This window comes from Peromyscus californicus, unplaced genomic scaffold, assembly GCF_007827085.1.
Source record: "Peromyscus californicus insignis strain IS unplaced genomic scaffold, ASM782708v3 Scaffold_11__1_contigs__length_118956290, whole genome shotgun sequence".
Classification (NCBI taxonomy): Eukaryota; Metazoa; Chordata; class Mammalia; order Rodentia; family Cricetidae; genus Peromyscus; species Peromyscus californicus.
Window position 1 is genome coordinate 16988191 of NW_026294402.1, and position 22791 is coordinate 17010981.

At 49.7% G+C, this 22791-nt stretch overlaps 1 protein-coding gene across 16 annotated transcripts in view; it reads left to right on the forward strand.

The window, feature by feature from the left end:
• Dnm2 (dynamin 2) overlaps window positions 1–22791 on the forward strand; it is a 91861-nt gene that overhangs the window by 11253 nt on the left and 57817 nt on the right. For all 16 annotated transcript variants that reach the window (XM_052754148.1, XM_052754074.1, XM_052754114.1 and 13 more), the window contains exon 2: window positions 22229–22302. In XM_052754148.1, coding sequence (XP_052610108.1) covers window positions 22229–22302 — 74 coding nt within the window. The remainder of the gene's footprint in view (window positions 1–22228; window positions 22303–22791) is intronic.

The following is a 22791-nucleotide window of genomic DNA, read 5'->3' on the forward strand; positions in this document are numbered from 1 at the left end:
TGGACCACAATTCCTGCCTTATGTGGTGCTGGGGATGGAACCCAGGGCTTCATGCACCCCCAAGCCTGGTTTGGTGAAACAAGATTTTTCTTTGTAGCCTAGGGTGGCCTGGACTCCTGATCGTCCTGAGCACTGAGATTATTTACATGTGCCATCACACTGGACTTGAAATAATTTTATGGTACAGGGGATTGCTCCTGGGGGCTCTACCACTGAGTCACCTATTCAACTTTAAGTTTACAGAAGTTATTTATTTATTTAGGATGTTAGAAACGGGTTTCCCTGTGTAGCCCTGGCTGTCTGAAGACCAGGTTGGCTCTAAACTCAGGAGGTCTGCCAGCCTCTGCTTCTCAAGTGCTGAGTAAAGGTATGTGCCACCTGGTTACAGAAGAGTTATAAAGATGGGTCAGAGAGGGGCTGGCCAGGCTGTTCAGTGGGTAAGGATGCTTGTTGCCTAAGCAACTGACGATCTAAGTTGGACCCTGGGACCTCTATAGTGGAAGAAGAGAACAGACAACCAAATTGTCCTCTGACAACGTTGGCCATGGCAATCCTGCCTCCAAACAAACAGATCAATAAAATGTAATTTAAAAGTTGGGCCGTGGTGGTGCATGCCTTTAATCCCAGCACTCAGGAGGTAGAGGCAGGTGGTTTCTATGAGTTCATTTCTATGAGGCCATCCTGGTCTACAGAGCAAGTTCTAGGACAGTCAGGGCTACATAAAGAGACCCTGTCTCAAAACAAAACAAAACAAACAAACAAAAAAACCCAAATCAAACAAAAAAAATGTATAGAACTGGGTCAGGCAATGGTGGTGCACGCCTTTAATCCCAGCACATGGGAGGCAGAGGCAGGCGGATCTCTGTCAGTTCAAGGCCAGCCTGGGCTACAGAGTGAATTCCAGAAAGGCACCAAAGCTACACAGAGAAACTCTGTCTTGAAAAACAAAACAAAATAAAATTATAGAACAGGTTGCTTGTGTCTGCCTTGCCTCTCCCTACTGCAGACTCTGTTAAGACTATCACTGTCACTGTTGATGGAAGCCACCTGTCAGATGGCTGCCATCACCCTGTCACTCTTCTGACGGCAGGATCACATGTCCAGCTGCCTCACTTCTTGGATCTCTAGGCTCTCAGGTTCTCCTAGTTTCTCATGACCTTGGGTTTTGAAGGAGCATGAGCAACAGTAACTTATTCCGGCTTATCTAGGTTTTTCTCACAGTTGACTGTGAGTTCCTTCATTTTGGGTAAGAAAATTATTTATGTCCCCTTTATCCATCCTCTAGAGGTTCATGGTGTCAGCCAGCAAGACATGTTACCAGGGACATGTTACATGGTCTCCTGTTGAGCATGGCATCTGTCACATTTCCCTACTTGAAAGTCACTGTTTTTGTTTTTCCATATTCTATCCTTTGTAAGTATCGTGTGTGTGTGTGTGAGTTTGTGTGTATGTGTGGATGCCAGAGATTGATGTCAAGTGTCTCCCTAAGAACTGTGGAAGAGTCTTTCACTTAAACACGGCTTGTCCAAATCTGCTCATTTGTCTAGCCTGTGTGTGTTCCAGGGATCTCCTGTCTCTCCCCTACAAACACTGGGATTGCAGGCAGGGAACACATCTGCGTGGAGTTGAGGTTGGTCCTGGGGTTCTGGACTTTGGCTCTCAAGGTTGCAGGGTAAGTGCTTTGCCTGCCGAGCCATCTCCTCAGCCTTCATTTAGAGTTTACTCGGGGCTGGGGATGCAACTCATGTCCTCATACAAGCTAGGCAAGGCCTTTACCACTGAACCGGCTCCCAACCCCTCACAGGGGTGAGGGGGCAATTCTAGACCAGGGTGTCTACCACTGAGTCACGCCCTCAGCACCTCATTGGTGGGGATTCTAGGCGGGCATTCTACCATTAAATAATACCCCTAATTTCTCACTGGTAGATTCCAGGCAAGTGCCCTTCTGCTGAGTCAGTTTTCCAGCCCCTGCTTAGGGAATAAAGGGAAACTATTGTAGGCAGGGGTTCAGTACTGAGCCACATCTCCAGCCTTCATTGGGGTATTCTAGGTAGGCACTCTGCTGTTGAAGCACATCTCCTAGCTGTCTATTGCAGTTTTGTGTAAAATGTAAGTTGAGAGTTGTTTTTGGTGTTCAGTTTTCTGTTGCATTGGATGGCCTTTGTCAGATGGCCATGGTCTTTTATAGATGCTGCTGGAGCACTGCCCAGTGGTTCCCACATCTGCCCAAGCCACATCTGTTTATATGACTGCAGCTCTCAGCTCAGTGTTGAAATGAGGCCCTGTGAGCACTCTTTGTTCTTTTTCTCAATTGTTTTGGATGCTCTAGGTCCTTTAAATACTGACTGTGTGTGTGTGTTTCTCTTGGTTGTTCTGAGAGTCGGACTTTGCTGCTCACACTGACCCGGAGCTGGAGCCACTTCTGCTCAGTTGGGTGCGTGCTGGGGTCAGCTTGAGGTGCCCACTTTACAGTCCATTTTGTTTCTCTGTGTAGCCCTGGCTGTCCTGGAAGTCACCTGTAGACCAGGCTGGCCTTAAACTCACAGAGATATTTATTTTAGTCAAGATCTCACTAAGCAACTCTGGCTGTTTTGGAATTTAGTCTGTAGACCAGGCTAGCTAGCCTCAATGTCAGCCTCCGAGTGCTGGGATTGAAACTGTGGGCCTCCACCCCCAGCTGTGTTGTGGATTTCTACCAAACACTAAACAAAATAAAAGGCTAAGGCTATTGCTCAATGATGGAGTCCTAGTCAGACCTAGTATAGACCAGAATTCCATCTTTAGTGTGCGCACGCACACGCACACGCACACGCGCACACGCGCACACACACACACACACACACCACCCTCCCCCCACCTCCCCCACAAAAAAAGGAAATAAAAAATACTGTTTCTGTTTATAAAGCCCTGTTACTTGGTGTTTGTTTTGATTGGTTGAAGCAGTATACTGTGCCATCAGGCTCACTGTGTACCTGAGGATGACCCTGGACTCCTAGTCCTCCTGCCTCTTCCTCCCAAGTGCTAGGATGAAAAGCTTGCATCCCATGCTAGTTTGTGTGATGCTGAGGACAGACCTCAGGACTCTGTGTGTGCCAGGCAAGCCCTTGACAACTGTGAGCTCAGCAGGGGCATGGTTTCACTTTATTCATCTTTATGTTTACGTGTGCACATGTTTGTGAATGTCGGTGTCAGAGGCTACTCCCAGGTGTTGGTTCTGGCCTTCCACCTCCTTGAGAGTGGATCTCCTGTTCAGTGCTGTGTAGGACAGGCCAGGTAACCCCTGATCTGGGGTTCTCTTGTCTGTGCACCTCAGCCTCCTGTTAGTTTTGAGTGCTGCGTTGTCCATCAGCTGTCTAGGCTTCTCACTGCCTGCTGCCTCCCTCTTGTCCAGTTGACTACCCCACCCCCATAGAAGGAGCCTGCCTCAAACCCTGGGGCATGTGGTGGTGCAGGCCTGTGCTCCAGTGCTGGTCCCAGGAATGCTGGAAATGGCCTAAGTGTATTGCTTAGGAAATAGCCACTCAGAAAACATCAGTACTTGTTCACTACAGATGTAATTGTATTTTTTCAAGTAGTTGATTGAGTCTGCAAAAATGGAAGCTACAGATACAAGGAGCTAACTGAATAATTTCCCTCTGCCCAGAATCTCCCATAGTTATTAATTCTTTCAAGGTCATTTATTTTACTTTATTTTGAGATGAGGCCTTAGTGTATAGCTCTGGTTGTCCTGGAACTCACTGTGTAGACCAAGCTGGCTTTGAGCTCACAGACAGTGTTGAGTGCTGGGATTAAAGTAAAGTGTTTGCAACACTGTGCCTGGCTTATTTATTTTTATTTTTATTACTCCTGTGTGCTTATATGCTCAAGAGTGCAGATGCCCACAGAACCAGTGTTGCATCTTCCTGAAGCTAGAGTTACAGGTGGTTGTGAGCCACCAGCTGGGTGCTGGGACTCCAACTCTTCTTCCAAGTCCCTATTTATCTTAAAACTCTTTTGTTGTTGTTTTGTATAGTTGTGAGACAGGTAGCCCTGGCTGTTCTGGAGCTTGCTATGTAGACCAGGCTGGCCTCAAACTCCTCACAGAGATCCACACGCCCCCATCTTGCAAGTGTAGGGTTTAAAGGTGTGAGCCACCACATCCAGTCATAAAAACTTGAGGTAGGGGTGTGTGTGTGTGTGTGTGTGTGTGTGTGTGTGTGTGTGTGTGTGTGTGTGTGTTGGTGGTAGTGGTGGTCAGAGGACAACTTGTAGGAGTTGGTTCTCTCCCCCTGTGTGGGTCCCAGATATTGAAGTCAGGTCTTCAGACTTGGCAGCAAGCACCTTTGCCTGCTGAGCCATCTCATAGTCCCTTCCTTTATTTTATTCCAGCCCCACTGGGCTTTGATGCTCCTCAGCCGGAACAGCCCATCTCAGGATCTTTGACATGCTATCTGCTCTCCCCTGACCACTGCTGACCCCTGAGGTGGCTCTGCAGCTCACTTCCTGCCTCCTGCAGGCTTCCATGCAAATGTCCCCTCCCCCGGGGCTTCCCTGGACACTCTGCTGCTGTGTCACCACTTGTCACTCTGTCCACTGTAATTCCTTTTGGAAGCACTTAGACAGCCTGTGTTTGGCCTGCCTGTTTGTTTGACCGGAGGTTCCTCTTCCTGGGTGTGCCCTGCCTTTCAGGAGCCTGGCCCATCTCCCTGTGTCACTTGACATCACTTTGGCTTTAGTCACCAGTCAAGAGTCACTCAGCAGAGGAGGCAGGTGTACTCTGCCACACTGTCACCTGGGCCCCACCCAGTTGGATCAAACCAACATGCTTAGTGCTTTGTGTAGCTGGATCACAGTGAGACACTGCAGCCACACACAGCAAAAGGAGGTGAGGACTTTAGCTCACAGCGGGATCACAGCTGGACAAGACTTCAGGGCCAGCGAATGAGGATGGGCAGGCCGAGGCTGTTTGTGTTGGCAGCAGTGGGGTTTTTGGGGACAGGGTCTCATGTTGCCCAGACAGACCTCAGACCTACAGGAGGCTGGCCTTAAACTTCTGATCTTCCTGCCTCTACTTCCCCAGTGCTAGGATGAGCCAGCACCAAGCACATCTGCTTTATGGGGTGCTGAGGATGGAACCCAGGGCTCTCTCCCATGTGTTAGGCAAGCGTTCTGCCGCTCACCACCAGCACCGCCATGGTCCTAGAGTTTATAGAGACATAAAACCATGTATGTGTGTATGGCATGAAAACACAAACCAATGCACGTTTAGAGGAGTGACGGCTAATAGGAGATATATGATCAGCATCCACTACACACATGAAAATGCCCTCCCAGAACACAGTGTCGTGTACAGTGAAGACCAACAACAAAAACCCACCAAAAAATGTAACAGAAACAAAGACATGAGAAGCTAGGCACAAAAGTCATGTGAATCCACTCGGAAGAACAGTCAGAGCAGGCTAGTTCCCAGAAACAGAAAGTAGACTAGTGCTTGGGGGGGGGGGGGGGGAGGTTGGGGGGATCAGCGGGGTGAGTACTTGGCTTGGGGAAGATTAAAATGTCCTGAAATTAATGGAAATGGTTTCACAGTCTGAATCCACAAAAAACCCCAGGAGCCATTTAAAACCAATGGATCACAAGGCCTGTGACACACTTTCCAGAAAGAGTTAAGCCAGAGGCTGAAAGCAACTCTCCCATCCCCCCACGCACTTACAAGAGAATGAGTGGTTCTGCCTTGCAGACAAAATACAGTGCTGGGGCAGGGCCACTGAGGCAGGAGCATAGCCAGAGTTCAACCTGGGCTATGGTGTGAGACCCTGTCTCAAAAAAAGTAGGAGCCACAGATAAGAGAAACGTAGATAATTTCTCCTTCTGAGATAGGATTACCCAGTTCTCGGTGAGCTCCAGCCACCTCCAGCATTGCAGGTGCTGTATTCCTGTGTGTGTGCATAGCGTGTCACCATCCCCCTGTGCAGGGGTGGGGGGAGGGGGGCTCCTAGGCTCATCTCATAACCAAGCTACTGCAGCTGCTGCAGTAGACAAAGGTGCAAAATGTCTCTGGTGTGTTGGTCTGAACTCCTAGGAGTGGTGTGCGGGCTTCTCTCCTGATGTTAGGTCTCAGGAGTCCACCATTCCTCCATGCCAGACCAAGCTCTAGGACGTGTGTTTGTTTGTTTGTTTGTTTAGAGCTAGAGACTGACCTCATGCGTGTTAGGTAAGTACTCCCACACTGAGCTTCAGCCCTCTTTATTGTTTTGTTTTTGGGTTGTTGTTGTTTGAGACAGGGTTTCTCTGTGTAGCCTTGGCTGGCCTGGAACTCCCTCTGTATCTCTGTAGACTGGGCTGGCCTGGAACTCAGGTCTGCCTGCCTCTGCCTCCCAAGCGCTGGGATTAGAGGCGTGCGCCGCCGCCGCCGCCGCCGCCGCCGCCGCCGCCGCCGCCGCCGCCGCCGCCTCCTCCTCCTCCTCCTCCTCCTCCTCCTCCTCCTCCTCCTCCTCCTCCTCTTCCTCCTCCTCCTCTTCCTCCTCCTCCTCCTCCTCCTCCTCCTCCTCCTTTTTGGTTTTTGAGACAGGATCTCATCATACAGTCCAGCCTGGTCTCTAACTCCAGTGCTGGGGCAACAAGTATCACCACTGCACCCTATTTTATCTGGTGCTGGGAATGGAACCTAGGGCTTCTTGCATTCCAGGCAAGCACTCTACAAACTGAGCCACAGTGCCAGCCTTCAAATATTTACTTATTCATTCATTCATTCTTTCATTCTTTTATTTATTTATTCATTTATTTATTTATTTGAGACAGAGTCTCAATGCGTGGCCCTGTTGGTTTGAAATTCAATATGTGGACCAGGCTGACCTCATACTCACAGATTCCTCCTGCCTTTGCCTCCTTCCCAGAGCTGGAATTAAAGGTTTGTGATACCATGTCGGGCTATACAACATGTTTTGGTTGTATTCACGGCTACTCCCTCTAACATCCCTGAAACACTGTACCACATTCCCTCCACATTTCACGTCTTCATTCTTTAATGCCGTGCGTGGGTGTGAGAGGCCATCCATTGGAACAGGGCAGCCGAACAGTGGCCACATCTCTAAGGAAAAATAGACCCTTTGTTCCCATGTTTTGTCTTTGAGGTAAATTCTGGCTGTGTAGCCCCGGTTAGCCACAAACTTGTGATTGCCCTGCCTCAGCCTCCTGAGCACTGATATTACAGGGGAGGACTTCTGTGTCCAACTTCATCTTTGTTTTCTTGTGATGCTTTTTAAAAAAATTCTTCAGAATTTCATTTGTGTATATACTGAATGCTTGGTTGTTGTGGTGTTTGAATGAGAATGGACCCATTAGCTCATATTTTTAAATACTTAGTCCTCAGTTGGTGGAATTATTTGGGAAGGATTGGGAGGTGTGGCTTTGTTGTAAGAAGTAAGGGTCACTGGCTGTAATGAGCATAGTAAAAATGCCTCTTAGACATGTAAAAATAGCTTAGTTAGGAAACTCACTACACCCAAGGCTGTACCTGGTAACCAGAACCCAGTGACATCACTCACTCTAGATAACCAGGCACAGTCCTAGAACCCCATGGCACTCTCTGGACTGTGTAAGCAGAGACCAAGAGCAATGCTCCGCTCTGCACGTCTGGGGAGACACCACCTTGATCTGTCCTGAGGCTGCAGAGTCCCCCGAGGACTCTGATCCTCAAATCAGAGACTCTTGTAAGACGCTGGACTTGACCTTAAGCTAAGATATGTCACACAAGGGAACAACCTTAGGGAGACAGGCTTAGGATTAGGAATTTAGAATGTGAATTTTGAGTGATAACTGTCAGCATAATAAAGTATAACTTCTGTTAAACTAACTTGTGTATCTGCCCTCTTGCTCTAAACACCATTCCCAGTTGGTTCTCTCTGCCTCTTGCTTGTAGTAGATCAGATGTACTAATCCAGTGCTCTGGCTACCTGCTGGCTGCCATGTTCCCACCATGATGATCATGGACTCTGGTACCTCTGGTACCATGAGCCCCAGATTAAATTCTCCCTTTTTTAAAAATAATTTATTTGGTTTTATTTTATGTGCATTAGTGTTTTGCCTGCATGTATGTTTGTGTGAGGGTGTCAGATCCTCTAGAACTCGAGTTACACACAGTTGGAGCTGCCATGTGGGTGCTGGGAATTGAACCTGGGTCCTCTGGATGAGTAGCCAGAACTCTTAACCTCTGAGCCATCTCTCCAGCCCCATACATGCACCTTTCTCATGGTGTTTTTGTCTCATGGCAATAGAAAAGTAGCTAAGAGCTGGACACAGTGGTGCATGCCTCTAATACCATCACATCACTCCAGAGGCAGAGGGAGGCAGATCTTTATGAGTTCAAGGACAGCTTGGTCTTCATAATGAGCTATAGGACAGCCAGAGGTATGTAGGGAGACCCTGTCTCCTGGAAGAAAAAAGGAGGAGGCAGTCTTTTTTGCTTCCCTTTACCCTCACTCTTCCCCTCCCACTGATACCCTTTTCAAGTCCCTCCCACTAGTCTTGTTTAGCTATGGTTGCTTGCAAAGGCATGAGTGTGTGTGTGTGTGTGTGTGTGTGTGTGTGTGTGTGTGTGTGTGTGTGTGTGTGTGTGTGTATGGGGGGGGGGTTATTTACTTCGTATAATACTGCCTCCCAGAACCGTTTCACTGCCTGTAGTCCCTCAATGAGGGGTGGAGCCTCCTGAGTCCCCTCCTCCATGCATAATGAGATGTTGGCAGGCTGACTCCTGTGCAGGAGTTGAGCCAGTAACTACAGCTCCACCCTGTCCAGAAGACACTACTTCTCAGCACTCTTCACCCTCTGGCTCTTAAAATCTTTATTTTATTTGTTATGTATTTATTTACTTTTTAGTTTTTCAAGGCAGGGTTTCTCTGTGTAGTCCTGACTGTCCTGGAACTTCCTCTGTAGATCAGATTAAAGGCACACACTACCACACCAGGCTTGTTTTTGTATTTTTGAAGCAGAGTCTCTCTATGTACCCTTGGCTGTTCTGGAACTCTCTACATAGGCCTCAGACTCACAAAGATATACCTGCCTCTGCCTACTCAGTGCTGGAATTAGAGGCACATGCCTGGCTTCTTAACATCTTTCTGTTCCGCTTTCAGATGTCTCTTGTACTTTGGAGGCACTGATACAGCTGTCCTATATGAGCTGCCCACTACTGCAGAGGCAGGCTTCTCTGATGGAGGCCGAGAGCAGCACTGCTCGGTACTTATAGACTTAAGCGTTTCAGAAGCCTGTTTGACAGTTAAACAGTAGCAGTAGGTTCTGCCAGGCTGTCTGTCCGTCCACGCCTTTAATCCCAGCACTCGAGAGACAAAGGTGGGAGGCCTCTGAGTTCAAGGCCAGCCCGATCTACAATGCCAGTTCCAGGACAGCCAGGCCACATAGAGACCCTGTTAAGAAAACAACAAAAACCTGTAGGAAGTTATCTCCCAAAGCCTGGACCTCTCTAGCCACAAGCTTTACAGAGCCAGGTGTGAACAATAACCCTGATACCATTGCTGCACCAATGGGTATATCTTTTCAGACAGGTTGTTAGTGTAGCTTGTGGGCAGGACATTGATGAGTTTCTCAGCACATTTTATTTTGTAAGATTTGTTGATTTTTATTTATGTGCATTGCTGTTTTGCCTGCATGTATGTCCTTGTGAGCCAGATCCCCTAGAACTGGGGTTGCAGACAGTTTTGAGTTGCCATGTGGGTGCTGGGAATTGAACCCAGATCCTCTGGAAGAGCAGCCAGTGTTCTTAACCATTGAGCCATCTCTCCAGTCCAGAACCATACTGTGGTTCTGTTGTTTTGTTTGTTTGTTTGTTTTTGTTTTGTTTTGAGACAGTGTTGCTCTGTGTAGTCCTGTCTGTCCTGGAACTCACTCTGTAGCCCAAGCTGGTCTTGAACTCACAGAGATCCACCTGCCTCTGCCTCCAGAATGCTAGAATTAAAGGCGTGCACCACCATCACCCTGCTCTCAGCACCTTCTGATACCTGCTATTCGTCAGGGTGTGGTATCTTCAGCAACAGGTCTGAGGTCTAGTTCTGCTGGCCCACCAAGGGCAGCAAGTAGCAGTAGCCCGTAATGTGTCAGGGCAACATTGCTGAACCTTCATTTACGCTCCCAGCTTCAAGGAGGAGGGGAGCTTTCTGCTGCTCCTGTCTGACTTCCTGAGCAGCAGAGTGCTGGCCTTGCAGAATGAGCTCAGAAGTGTTCCTCCTCCTTCCTTGGAAGAGTCTTTGAAGAGTCAGTGTTCGTTCCCTTTTCAGTGTTTCTTAGAATTCACCATGAAGATGTTGGCTCTGGGCTGTCTTTTGGGGAACGTTTTTGAACACTAATGCAGATCCTTTATTCTTTTAAGTCTCTAGAGATTTCACCACTTTCAGCCAGATCCTTTCTAAAAATTTTTTTTTTCCAATTCCTCCAAGGTTTTACTGTTTCTTCCATAGTCTTTTAAAAATAGTTTTTCATGGACTGGAGAGATGGCTCTGTGGTTAACAGCAGTTGTTGTTGTTTGACTGGGTTCAATTCCCAGCACCATATCCTCGGCTCACAATCCTTTGTAACTCCAGTTCCAGGAGATCTGATGCCCTCAGCCGGTTTCTGAGGGCACTGCATACATATGGTGCATATATATATATGCAAGCAAACACTCATGCACATAAAGTAAAAATAAACAAATCTTAGCTGGGTGTGATGGTGCAGACCTTTTATTCTAGCACTCAGGAGGCAGAGGCAGGTGGATCTCTGTGAGTTCAAGATGAGCCTGGTCAACATAGTAGATTCTAGGCTAGCCAGGGCCTGTCTCAAAAATAAAAAAATCTTTACAAATATTAATTTGTGTGTGTGTGTGTGTGTGTGTGTGTGTGTGTGTGTGTGAGAGAGAGAGAGAGAGAGAGAGAGAGAGAGAGAGAGAGATGCACTTGGAGGTCAGAGGGCAACTTTGGAGTCAGCTCTCTCCATCTTTACATGGTTCTGGGGATGGAACTCGGGTCTTCAGGCTCGAACAGCAAGCACCTTTTCCTGCTGAGCCATCTCGACAGCCCCCCATCCTTTCTATTTATTGTTTGGTTAGTCGTGATCTCCCTACATTTATTCCAAATACTAGTATTTTTGGTCCCCCCGCAAACCGGAAGTCTTGGTTCTTTCCTTTCCCTCTCCTCCCCCCACATTGTTTTTAAACAAGTTGGCCTCAACTTCACTGTGTAGCAGATCTGAACTCCTGCTTCTCCTATGTCTGCCTCCCCAGTACTGAGATGCCAGGTCTGCACCACCATGCTTGGTTTATGTGGTACTGGGGATGAAAGGGCTTCTGTATCCCAGGGAGCAGTCTACCAATGGAACCCCAGTCCTTGAGACTTTGGTTTGTTTGCCCCACCTCCCACCCACACCAAGACAGGGTTTCTCTGTGGAGCCCTGGCTGTCCTGGAACTGGCTCTGTAGACCAGGCTGGCCTCGAACTCAGAGATTCACCTGCCTCTGTCTTTGGGATTAAAGGCGTGGGCCACCACCTCCCAGCAGTTTGCTTTTATTTTATTTTTTTTTTTTTTTTTTGGTTTTTCGAGACAGGGTTTCTCTGTGTAGCTTTTCGCCTTTCCTGGAACTCGCTTTGGAGACCAGGCTGGCCTCGAACTCACAGAGATCCGCCTGGCTCTGCCTCCCGAGTGCTGGGATTAAAGGCGTGCGCCACCACCGCCCGGCTGCAGTTTGCTTTTAATTACTGGGTCTCCCTCTACAGACTGCAGGCACACGATGGCTGGTGTCCACATATATTGGTACTTCCCCCATTCCGTTCTGACTTAGGTTTCTGCTGAAGTTGGGGAACATGCATCCCTCCCTTCCAGTCTTTGCTAGGGCTGAACACGGCAGGGAAACTGTGCTGTGTGCACTCGAGGGTTGGGAAGGTGGCTGAGTGGGACAGCACTAGTTTAGCAAGAAGAGGCCCTGAGTTCTAGCCCACCATGAAGGAAAGGGAGGAAAAGTAGACAGACAAAACCCCCGGAGAGTGTGGGCCTTACTGTTGCCAGGTGGATCTGGGCACAAGTCTTTCCCACCTTGGTGTTTCTTGGTAGTATTCACTCTAAATATTTTCTATTTCCTTACTCATCTTTGACTCATTTTTCTTTCCTTTTTGTTGCGAGGGCAGGGTCTCACTATATCATCTTGTTGGGCCTGGAACTTACTGTGTAGACCACTGGCCTTAAACTCACAGAGATCCTCCTGCCTCTGCTTCCTGAGTGCTGATATAAAACGAGCCTGCACAGCCTCGTTTGTTTCTTTTTTTTTTTTTTTTAAAAAAAGATTAAGCTGGGCAGTGGTGGCCCACGCCTTTAATCCCAGCACTCTCTGAGTTCGAGGACAGCCAGGATTACACAGAGAAACGATTTCAAAAAACAAAAACAAACAAGATTTATTTGTCTTATTTTTATGTGTATGAGTTTTTGCCTACATATATGTATGTATACCACATGCATGCCTGTGTCTGAGGAGACCAGTAGAGTGTGCTGGGTTCCGCTGGAACTAGTGACACTTTTTGTGGGTGCTAGGAATCAAACCTGGGTCCTTTGCAAGAGTAGCCAGTGCTCTTTAACTGCTGAGCCACCTCTCCAGCCCGACCCCCACCCTGATTTTTTTTTTGACAGGCTGTTTCTATGTAAACCCAGGCTAGTCTGGAAATTCCAATATTTTTGCCCTAAGCCCCTGGAGTACAGGGGCCCTTTCTGGCTGTTTGTACAATTACTGACTGTTTGTACAATTACTGAAAGGGTCGTTTTGAATTGGATGGCCAGAACTCACCTAAAAAGCTGGGTAGGTGTAGTGGCCTGCTTCCATCAGGAGGGAGGCAGAGACAGGAAATCCAGAGTAAGCTGACTGGCTAGACTAGCTGAACCACAGCTCTGGGTTTCCAGGAGACACCGCCTCAGAGAATAAGGTGAAGGGCGATGGAGGAAGACACTGCCATCAGCCTTGATTTCATATGCTCACGTACACATGTGCACCCACACAAGCATTTACATGCACATTACCCACACACAAGCAAGTGGGGTATTGACATCCACACCTATGGAATAACCTAATTCCCCTGCCCCGTTCTTTTCCACGATCACACAGTATTCCTTGACTCACCAGTCCATTACTGCCAGTCATTGTCTTGCATGGACTTCTAGTTGTTTCTAGGTGTCATTCTCCTGACAGAGGCTGAGGGTCATCAGGCTTGTGTGAGTGCAGTGCTGAGGAATCAGTCCCTGAAGAAAGCAGGTAACTGTGGAGAAGGAAGTAGATTTAGGAATGTGTTGCCTCACCTCACAGAAGGGCTCTGCTAGCATCCCCACAGGGGTGCCAAGGAGAAGGGTCTGTGCTGCTTGTGGTGGTTTTTACCATTGGCTTTCCCCACATCATTGCCTTTGTGGCAGCACCCAGCTTCCTGTTCCTCCTCTGCCTGCTTCTGCCTCAGGGCATGGCCAAGTATTAGGACCTCATTTATAGATGGAGGGACTGGGACAGTGATGTCCTTGTGCTGGTCACACATGGTGAGGATGTGGCTGAACTGTCAGGGTGCAGATGCTGCCTGTGATAGCCCCATTCTTAATTGGTGCCAGGAGAAAGCCATAGTGGCCTTCCTGTGCTCAGAGTTGGCTGTTTCTTTTCATCCTGGCTCCCAGATGTGCTGAGGGCAGGATCACTGCAACTTAGGTAGGGCACCTGAGCGCTCCGAAGTGTTGCTTTTACCTGGGTGGCTTTGATCTGAGTTACTGAATCCTTGGTTTCCACATCTACCAAATGTGAGTAGAGAAAGCGTGTAAATTCCAGCACTCAGGATACCAAGCCAGGAGGATTAGGAGTTCAGGTCTGCTAGAGCTACATTTTGATACCATTAAACAACCAAAAAACCAACTGGGGTTAGGAGAGCCCCATGGGAGCACAGCAAGACTCCTTCCCACAGCCAGGCCAGCTCCTGTGGGGGATGTGTGTTCTACACAGGCCTCAAACCCAGTATGTAGCCAAGGATGACCTGGCACCTCTGATCTTCCTGCTTCCATCTCTGGAGTGCTGGGACATACAGGTATGTCCGCCATATCTGTTTTATGCAGTGCTGGGGATGGAACTCTGGGAACAGTGACAGACACTACTGGAGCTTGGTGCTGAGACACAGCAGACCAGCTTCCCCGGCCTTGTGGGGCTGCCAGGCTGCTTTGGAGCTTGGAGTAGGGTACGTGACTGCTGCTGAAGGAGAAAGATCACGGTGGCTGAGCTGCCAGAGGAGGGGTCTGCAAAAGGGATCGATCGGCTTGTGGGGTGGATGGTTCTGGAATACTCTGGCAGACTGGAGGCTGCCTGTCTTTCCTTCCTTCCTCGGGATCAGTTTGGCCCTCTGAGCTGGTAATCCATGTGTCACCAGCCCTCTATCACACAGAGGCTGTATAGACTTGGCAGTCATTGCCTCAGTCCCCAGCTCACCCTGTTTTACACAGCCCTGCACCTGGCCCAGGATGTGAAAGAGTCCTCTGCCGAGGGCACTTAGCTGGTACACAGCAGGGCAGGGCATGGACACAACTCTTCACTAGCAGTTCTGAGCCATCAAAGGGCCTAGAAGGATAGAGTTGAGATCCGTGGTTCCATGATTCAGACAGCTCCCCTGACAGTGTTGTTTGGCTATTCCATACAACTGGATGATGACAGGTTAAATATTTACCTGTTATAAAGTTATAAATGAACTGCAAAAGCCTGGAATTCATGTCACCTTGGAGACTGAAACATACTCTTGGCTTGTTTTGTTTGAGACAAAGTCTCATGGAGCCCAGGCTGGCCTCACAGATAGTAATCTGCCTCCTGAGTGCTAGAATTTCATACATGTACCACACTCTGGGATTTTTCATTTTTCTTTCTTAAGCAGGGTCTCATGGAGCCCAGATTGGGTTTACTATGTAGCTGACGTTGACCTTGAACTCCAGATCCACCTGCCACCAATGAATGCTGGGATGACATGCGGGCCTCCACACCCAGGGAAACAGATACTGTGCTATTCTGAATACGTGGATGACCTCCATCAAGCCAGCTGCCTCTGTGCAGAAAGATACAAACAGATGAAACCCCTTGATTATGGCTGGGTCTGGGGCTTAGTGGTTAGTGTTTGCCTGACATGGACAAATCCCTGGGCTCCATCCGCAAGCCAGGCATAGTGGTGCACACCTGTGGTCCCAGGCATGGTGGTGCACACCTGTGGTCCCAGGCATGGTGGTGCACACCTGTGGTCCCAGGCATGGTGGTGCACACCTGTGGTCCCAGGCATGGTGGTGCACACCTGTGGTCCCAGGCATGGTGGTGCACACCTGTGGTCCCAGGCATGGTGGTGCACACCTGTGGTCCCAGGCATGGTGGTGCACACCTGTGGTCCCAGGCATGGTGGTGCACACCTGTGGTCCCAGGCATAGTGGTGCACACCTGTGGTTCCAGCACTTGCAGGCAAGAGGGCTATACTCAGCTACGTAGAGACCAGCCTCTAGATGAGATCCCACCTCTAGACAAAGAAAACAAACATCAAACAACAACAAAACCTTGCGCCAGGCAGTGGTGGCGCACGCCTTTAATCCCAGCATTGGAGGCTGAGCCAGGAGGATCTCTGAGTTCGAGGCCAGCCTGGTCTATAGAACGAGATCCAGGACAGGCACCAAAACTACACAGAAAGTTTCTGTCTTGTAAACCCCCTGCCACCAAAAAAAAAAAAAAAAAAAAAAAAAAAAAAAAAAAAAAAAAAAAAAAACCCAAACTTCCTAAATATGGTGCAGGTTCCCTTCTTATAGAACGTGGTTCCTCCTTACAGAGCCCACTCACTGTCCCACACTCTGAGGGGCACCTGGACCTGGAGCTGAACTGCTTCTCAGAACAGTTGCAAAGTTGAGTTAGCCTGTTCCCTGCTGGTTGGACAGTTAGGTCATTAATGTTGCCGTCTGTCCTTGTTAACTCATGTAGGCAGTGACTGGTCTTTAACTGTGGGGTTTCTGCCCTCTGTCAGTGTGATGATAGGTGTAGGGGTCCCAAGGAGACTGAGACCCATCTCCTGCCTGCCCTGGAGGTCCATGTTCCAGCTGGAACTGATTATTTGCTAAGTAGATGAACCAGAAAGTGCAAGCTAGTAAGGACATCTCTGTGAGGAGAATGAAACCAGGCAGTGCAGGGTGGGTGTGGGCTCACCAGGGATCAGCTGACCTCCCTGAAGAGGGGACATCTCAGCTGAGCCCTCAGTGTGCAGAGGAAGCCAGAGTTTTCATAAGAAAGGTCACTGTGTGAGGATGAACAAAGGCCCTGAGGCAGAAATATGCTGAGCTCCTCTGAGGGTCCTTCACTGTGGACCCAGCTAGAGGGAATAAGTGAAGGAGTCGGGTGATTGTTGAGTGATGACAGGGTCTCCGAGGCCCTTGGGGAACACATGGCACCCCTGAAAGTTAGGAGCGAGGAGTGATTACAGGTTACCCCAAGTTTACTTTGGCTGTGTAAGATGAATGCTGTCATGTGTGGGTGTGCATGCCAGAAACTGATAGTGGACATCTCTTGCTATATTGTTCTCCCCATATTTTTGGGGACTAGGGTCTTTTACTGAACCCGGGGTTTATCAGTTTGGGCTAGACTGGTTAGCCAGTGAGCCCATGAGCCAGGGATCTTTCTGTCCCCACCTCCCAAGTGCTGGGATTGCAGCTGTAAACCATTGCTTGGCTTGTGTGGGGGCTGGGGACCCACACCTGGGTCCTCCTTTTACTGACGAAGCCATCTCCCTACCCCAAGAATGCTGTAGTGTGGGGTACAATGGCAAGAACTTTGTAACTGAGACTCTCCTCGAGGCAGGTGTCAATGAAGAAACTGAGGCAGTCAGAGGTCACTCAACTCACCAGATTGTCCAGAAAGGTTCTTGAAGTAATCCAAGCACTGGATTACATCTGAGTCTTGGAAAGTCCCAGAGACACAGCTCTCAAGTCACCCTATTTCCTGCTCCTGCTCCCCGCCCAAGCTGGCCCTCAGATATGACCACAAGCAGGTGACACTAGGCCCGAGTGCCAAGGGCGGGACTGATTTGAGTCCTGCTGGATTCCTGGCTGGGGAGGGACTGCTGGGCAGAAGCTGGGAGGCCAGCAGCACCAGGCCTGAGCTCACAGGGCCCAGCAGGCGCCAGGTCGCCGCCCCTGACCTGAGCTCAGTCTCCTGGTCTGTGATGTTGTACCTGTTGTGTGCCCAACTCTGGGTGGAGAGGTTGGGGAGAGAGAGCGCTCAGTTTGGGTCTAACCATGGAGTGGCTGCTGCTGGGATGGGAGCATAGTAGGGACTATGGGGAGGTAGGGAGGAACAGCTTAGGTGGAGTCGTCAGTCAGGTCTGGGAGTGCTGCAGGAAGAAGAAGGCTCCTGATAGGTGGAAGCGGGCCTGGCCCTGGCGGGGAACATGGAGGTCTGTGTTGGCAGGGAGGGGCAAGAGTTGGTAGGAGTGGGTCGTGCAGAGCTTAGTGGGCCATAGGAAGGCGGGAGCCCCAGATCTGTGCCCCCCAGCCCCCACCCTACCACCACCACCAGAAGCCCTAATCAGCTTGCTGAGGGAGAGAAGGTGGATCTGATCTGGTGTGACCTCTAATCTAGTAGCTTCAGGCTCTGAGGTCTTGGGAATGAGAGTGAGGGGTCTCCACCCAGGGCCTTTACCTACATCCTGCCAGAATCCTGGCTACTCCAGTGATGTGGACTACGGGCTGGCTCAACCTTTCCTGCTTGTGTTTGGTTTCCCACCCTCTCCTCTCAGGGCGCAGCCAAGCTCTCTACAGAAGAAAGTAAACAACCTGCCCTTGTGCTGTCTTCCTGTCCCCACCCAGGAGCTCTTTTTCGTCTTCAGGGAGCCATAAGGCTTAGAGCCCTATGAAGGCTCCCAGGGGGAGAAGCTCTTCACAAGGGTCCCTGTCATTAGTCCTTTTATCCCACAGGTAACCGAGCCACTGCCCAGAGAGGGCCTAATACAGCCCACAGAGACATCTGGCCCAAGAGCCTTTGCACGTCTGTCCTCTTAGCACATGCAGATTCTAGCTGCTGTTTGTGAGGCTGGTCCAGGCTGCTGTTGACCTGACCAAGTGCAGAAGCTCTGATCTGTTACAGGGCCAGCTTTGGCTTTCCCTCTGAGGCTGAGCTGGTGGCAGTGGGAAGGAAGGATGGGCTCAAGCTCTAGCCTCTGCCCATGGATAGGTGGGCAGTTGCCCAGGGAAGGGTTCCTGGCAGAAGGAACAACCCCTGCAAAGGTCAAGTGTTCAGAGGGCCACTGGGGCACCTAGATAGACCGAGGTTGGATTGGCATCTACGAAGGGCACAACACTTTTGTGAGGGAGCTCTCTGGAGGTCCGTTTTTAGAAGTCCATGTGGGGTTGAGGGGTTGGGCTGTGGCTCAGTCAGTAGGGTGCTGGCTTAGCATGCACCAAGCCTTGGGGTCCGTCAGCACCACATAAACCAGGCATGGTGGTGCATACCTGTAATCCTAGCACCAGGAGGTAGAGACAGGGAGATCAGGAGGTCAAGGCCATCCTCTACTACATAGAGCTTGAGGCTATCCTGGGCTACAAGAGTCCCTGTGCCAATAGAGAAAGGAAAGAAACAGAAGGGGGACAGCTCCGTCTGACAGTGAGAAATGATGTCACACTTTACACTAACTAAACTGATCATGTTCTATCACTGTACTAGGCCTAGAGAAACAGAAGAGTGGAGCCTGGCCTGGGGAGCTGATCCTGTGCTTAGATACAGAGCTGTGGGTGTCTTTGAGCCCGAGTCTGCCCATTCCCCATATATTTGTTGCCATCCCCCACAGTTGGCAGAGTTTTACTGACCAGGAAACCCAGACCTGAGAGTGAACCCAAATCACATAGCACAGAACTGGCTAAGTGAGAAACTGGAATGCTAGGGCAGCCAGAGCACACAGGAACTGTCATAACAACAGCAAAGAAAGGGACTCGTGCCTTGGGAGGCGGGTGGCCTGGGGAAGGAAGATCTAAATGAAGCTAAGGCCATGTCCATTGCCAGCTATGGACAGTTGGCTTTTGTGGGAGAACTGTGTAGGAGGCTTGTAGGGTGTATTCTGCTGCTCTGCCCAGGAAACACCTCTCCCCTATTTTTAAGATTATTTTTTACGTGCGTGAGTGTTTTGCCTGTATGTGTATCTGTGTAATTACTACCTATGTGTGCCTGGTGCTTAAGGTCAGTGAGGGTGTGGGATCTCCTGAGACTGGAGTTAGAGATGGTTGTGAACCACCATGTAGGTGCTAGGAATTGAACCAGGGTCCTCTGGAAGAACAGCCAGGGCTCTTAGCCACTGAGCCATTGCTCCAATTCCAGAAAAAAGGAAAAAAATCTAAAGCACATTTATTTACTTAATTACTTACTGTTGGTGGGTGGGTGGGTGGATGGGTGGGTGGTGGGGTACTTGGCATGACATGCAAGTGGAGGCCAGAGGACAACTTTCCAGAGGCAGTTCTGTCCTTCCACCATGTGAAACCCAGGAATCGAACTCAGGTCTTGAAATTTGGCAGCAGATACCCTTATCTCCTTGGCCATTTCAGTAGCCCATGGAAATCATCTTGACCAGGCATTTCTGCACCAACACTGAGGGATTTGCAGTGGGTAGCTTGGGGGCTGTCCAGCCACACGGGATGCTGCGTACTCAGTTCCAGGGCACGTGGGAACAGCTCTGGGCTGCTAGCTCCCAGTCTGGCCTGTGACATGACTGGCCGTCGACTTCCTCTTCCTCCTCCGGCTCTGCCTTCTTGTTGCCCTCCCTATTGGCCACCAAGGCTCCAGCCTTTTCTTGGGAGAACTAGAGCTTTTCCAGGGCATCACACGTCGCCATTTGAAACTCTCTGTGTCCCTTGTCTGGGACAGAGACTGATGTCTGAGGTATCACCATTGTCTTCAGGGTGTCTTATCCCCTCAGAACCCCCCAGTGTAAAGCCACTGTAATACATACCAGTGGTTACTGGTCCTGGCGGCAGCGGGTGTGGCTCAGTGGTAGAATCCCCCACTGAGAGGCTGCACCGTGAGGAGGGACTGAGATTCTGGGATCCGGTGGTCAGAGTCTTCAGGTGGACCTCATGTGATTCGGCCTAGGTTGCTACCTTTGCTGACGCACTGCAGCCTTAGGCAAGGCCTCGTCTCTGCTTCACTCAGTTCCGTGAGGTGGGGCGTTGAGTCATCTGGCAGGGTCTTATCATCCATGCGAAGTGTTCTGTTCCTCCCTGGTCATGCCATAGGGGCTGCTCCACAGTACCTGTGGATGTATTTAACTAAACTAATGGATTGATTTAGACAGGGTCTCAGATAGCTGAGGCTGGCCCGTGACTCATTGTGTAGGCAGGTATGACCTTGAACACACTGACCATAACTGTTTTTACCAAGTCCCTTTGGAGTCAGTGCCCTGTGACATAGTCAGCAGCGTTGGAGACAGTTGGTGACTCCTTGGTGTGGTGCCCAGCTCCATGGGCTCTGTTGTAGTTCATTTCTGTTTTCTGTAATATCAAAACAAATCTTCCCTATTTGGTCCACCCAGGAGGAAGTTCCTTGTGAGACGATAAAAGGCTCTTTTTCTTTTATGTGTCTGGCTTCCTGAGCCTCTGGATGGACGGTCGGGATTGACTAGCCCCTTTGCTGAGTTGTGGAGATTTTGTTTAACTTACTCTGTAAATCACTTAACAGGCTACATTTCATTGATTTATTGTGTGCATGCACATGTGCATCTGTGTGTGCTCCTGTGTGTCATGGTCATGTGTGGAGGTCAGAAGACCACTTGTGCGTTGGCGCTCCCTTCACCATGCCAGTCCTAGGCATTAAGTTCAGTCATCAGCCTTGCTGGCAAGCACCGTCACCCTCCTCTCCTATCTTTTATTCCTTCTGTTGCAGTGCTGGTGATGAGCCCCTTAGCTGCGCATGCTGGGCAGGTGCTGTGATGCTGAGCTCTAGCTCCAGTTGATGTAGCTCAGGCTGGCCTGGCACCTGTGCTGGAGCCAAAGACGACCTTGACATTCTGATCCCCCCACTGCTGAGTTTCCCTCCTCCCCAGCAGAATTCCCACGTGGGTCTCTGGAAGCCGAGCAACCTAAGTTCTTTTTGTGCTATGTAAAGGACTGAATCTTGGGTTTCACACACACTATGCAAGTATGCTGCCATCCTGTACTGCTCTGCAAATTCTTTAGATCTGAGTTGTTTTGTTTTTCCAAATGGTCACCTGTAGCCCAGGCTGGCCTCGAGCTCTCTATATATATGATCCTTCTGCCTCTCATGCCCTGCTGGTGACCTTTTCTGAGATATAATGTAGATACAGTAAAACATAGATCTTAAATACACACCCTGATTATTCTGATAACTTAATAAAAAAAAAAAACTGCTGATCACTGGACAGATCAGCATTGAGGATGTTTTTGCCACCCCAGAAAGCTCCATCTTGTATCTTCCTGTCTGTTCCTCCAAAGGAAGCCTCTTCCCTGATCTTATCGAAAGAGACAGCTCTGGCTGTTGAGGTTCAAGTCCATTCATTATGTACCAGCTTAGCCTGGGCCATGTGCCTGGAAAGGGCGTGCGTGGGGTCTCCAGGACAGCTGCACTCATTTCTACCCCCACGAGGCAGGCCACGCAGATGTCCATTCACCAGACAGAAAGAACTATGGACCAGCCGTTTGACAGTGCTGATGGTGACCTAACTCAGGATGCTTTTGCCTCCTAATGTGCTGGTACAGACATTAGCCACCATGTCCATTTCCTTCAGTGCTGGGAATCCAACCCAGAGCCTCCTGCATGCTGGGCAAACACTTTAGCTACTGAGCCACCACCCTTCAGCCCTTGTTTTAGTCTGAGACAGCATCTTGTTGTGGAGTCCCATCTACCTGCCTCAGTCTTCAGCACCCTGGGTTGCTGGTGGTTGGCTGTTTTAGCTCAAGCTGACCTTGAACTTGATCCTCCCTCAATCCCCGGGCCTCTCTCTGCCATGGGGAACATTGCCTGAATACAATATAAAGAGGGGCTAGTGGAAGTGCTAGAGCACCAGAACAGCCCTGTCCACACAGCTCTGCGTCCTCAGCCTCCAGACCCTCTATAGCCTGGGGGTGGGGGAGCCGCTGGGGTTGGTATGTTTGCTGAGGTTTGCAGACGGTTACTCACTGCCTGTGCTCACGTGTCCTGCCCCTCTAACAGGGCTGTGAGTCACTTCTGCTGCTTTCTCTTCTCCCAGGGACTTCCTTCCACGAGGATCAGGAATTGTCACCCGGAGGCCTCTCATTCTGCAGCTCATCTTTTCTAAAACAGGTATGAGAAGTAGAAATTTCAAAATAAAACCCAAGAAAAAATTAAAATAATAAATAAAGTAAGGGATACGGAGGCAGCCTAGTTCCCAGACCGCTTGCCCGACACATGGGAAACCCTGGTTCCATCCCCAGCATAGTATCAAATGGCATGGTGGCGCACACTTGTGATCCAATCAGAAAGGTCAGAAGCTCAAGGTCACCCTGTGCTACACGAGAGTTCAAGACCATCCTGGACTCCGTGAGACCCTGTCTCCAGACAATAACAAACAAGTACTACGAGGAGGCCATATCTGGATGTAGAAATGGACTTGGTCCCTTGAGGGTGTTGGGGCCTAAGGAGAAATCAGAGCTCTTGTGTTTAGGTTTGGATTTGAAGGTCCCACATGTACAGGGAAGCTGAAAATCAGCTCAGTGAGCACCCCAGCTGCAGCCTGGAGTCCTAACCAGGACCAGGGCACCAGGTGCCATAGTTACTTTCTGAATCTTTTTT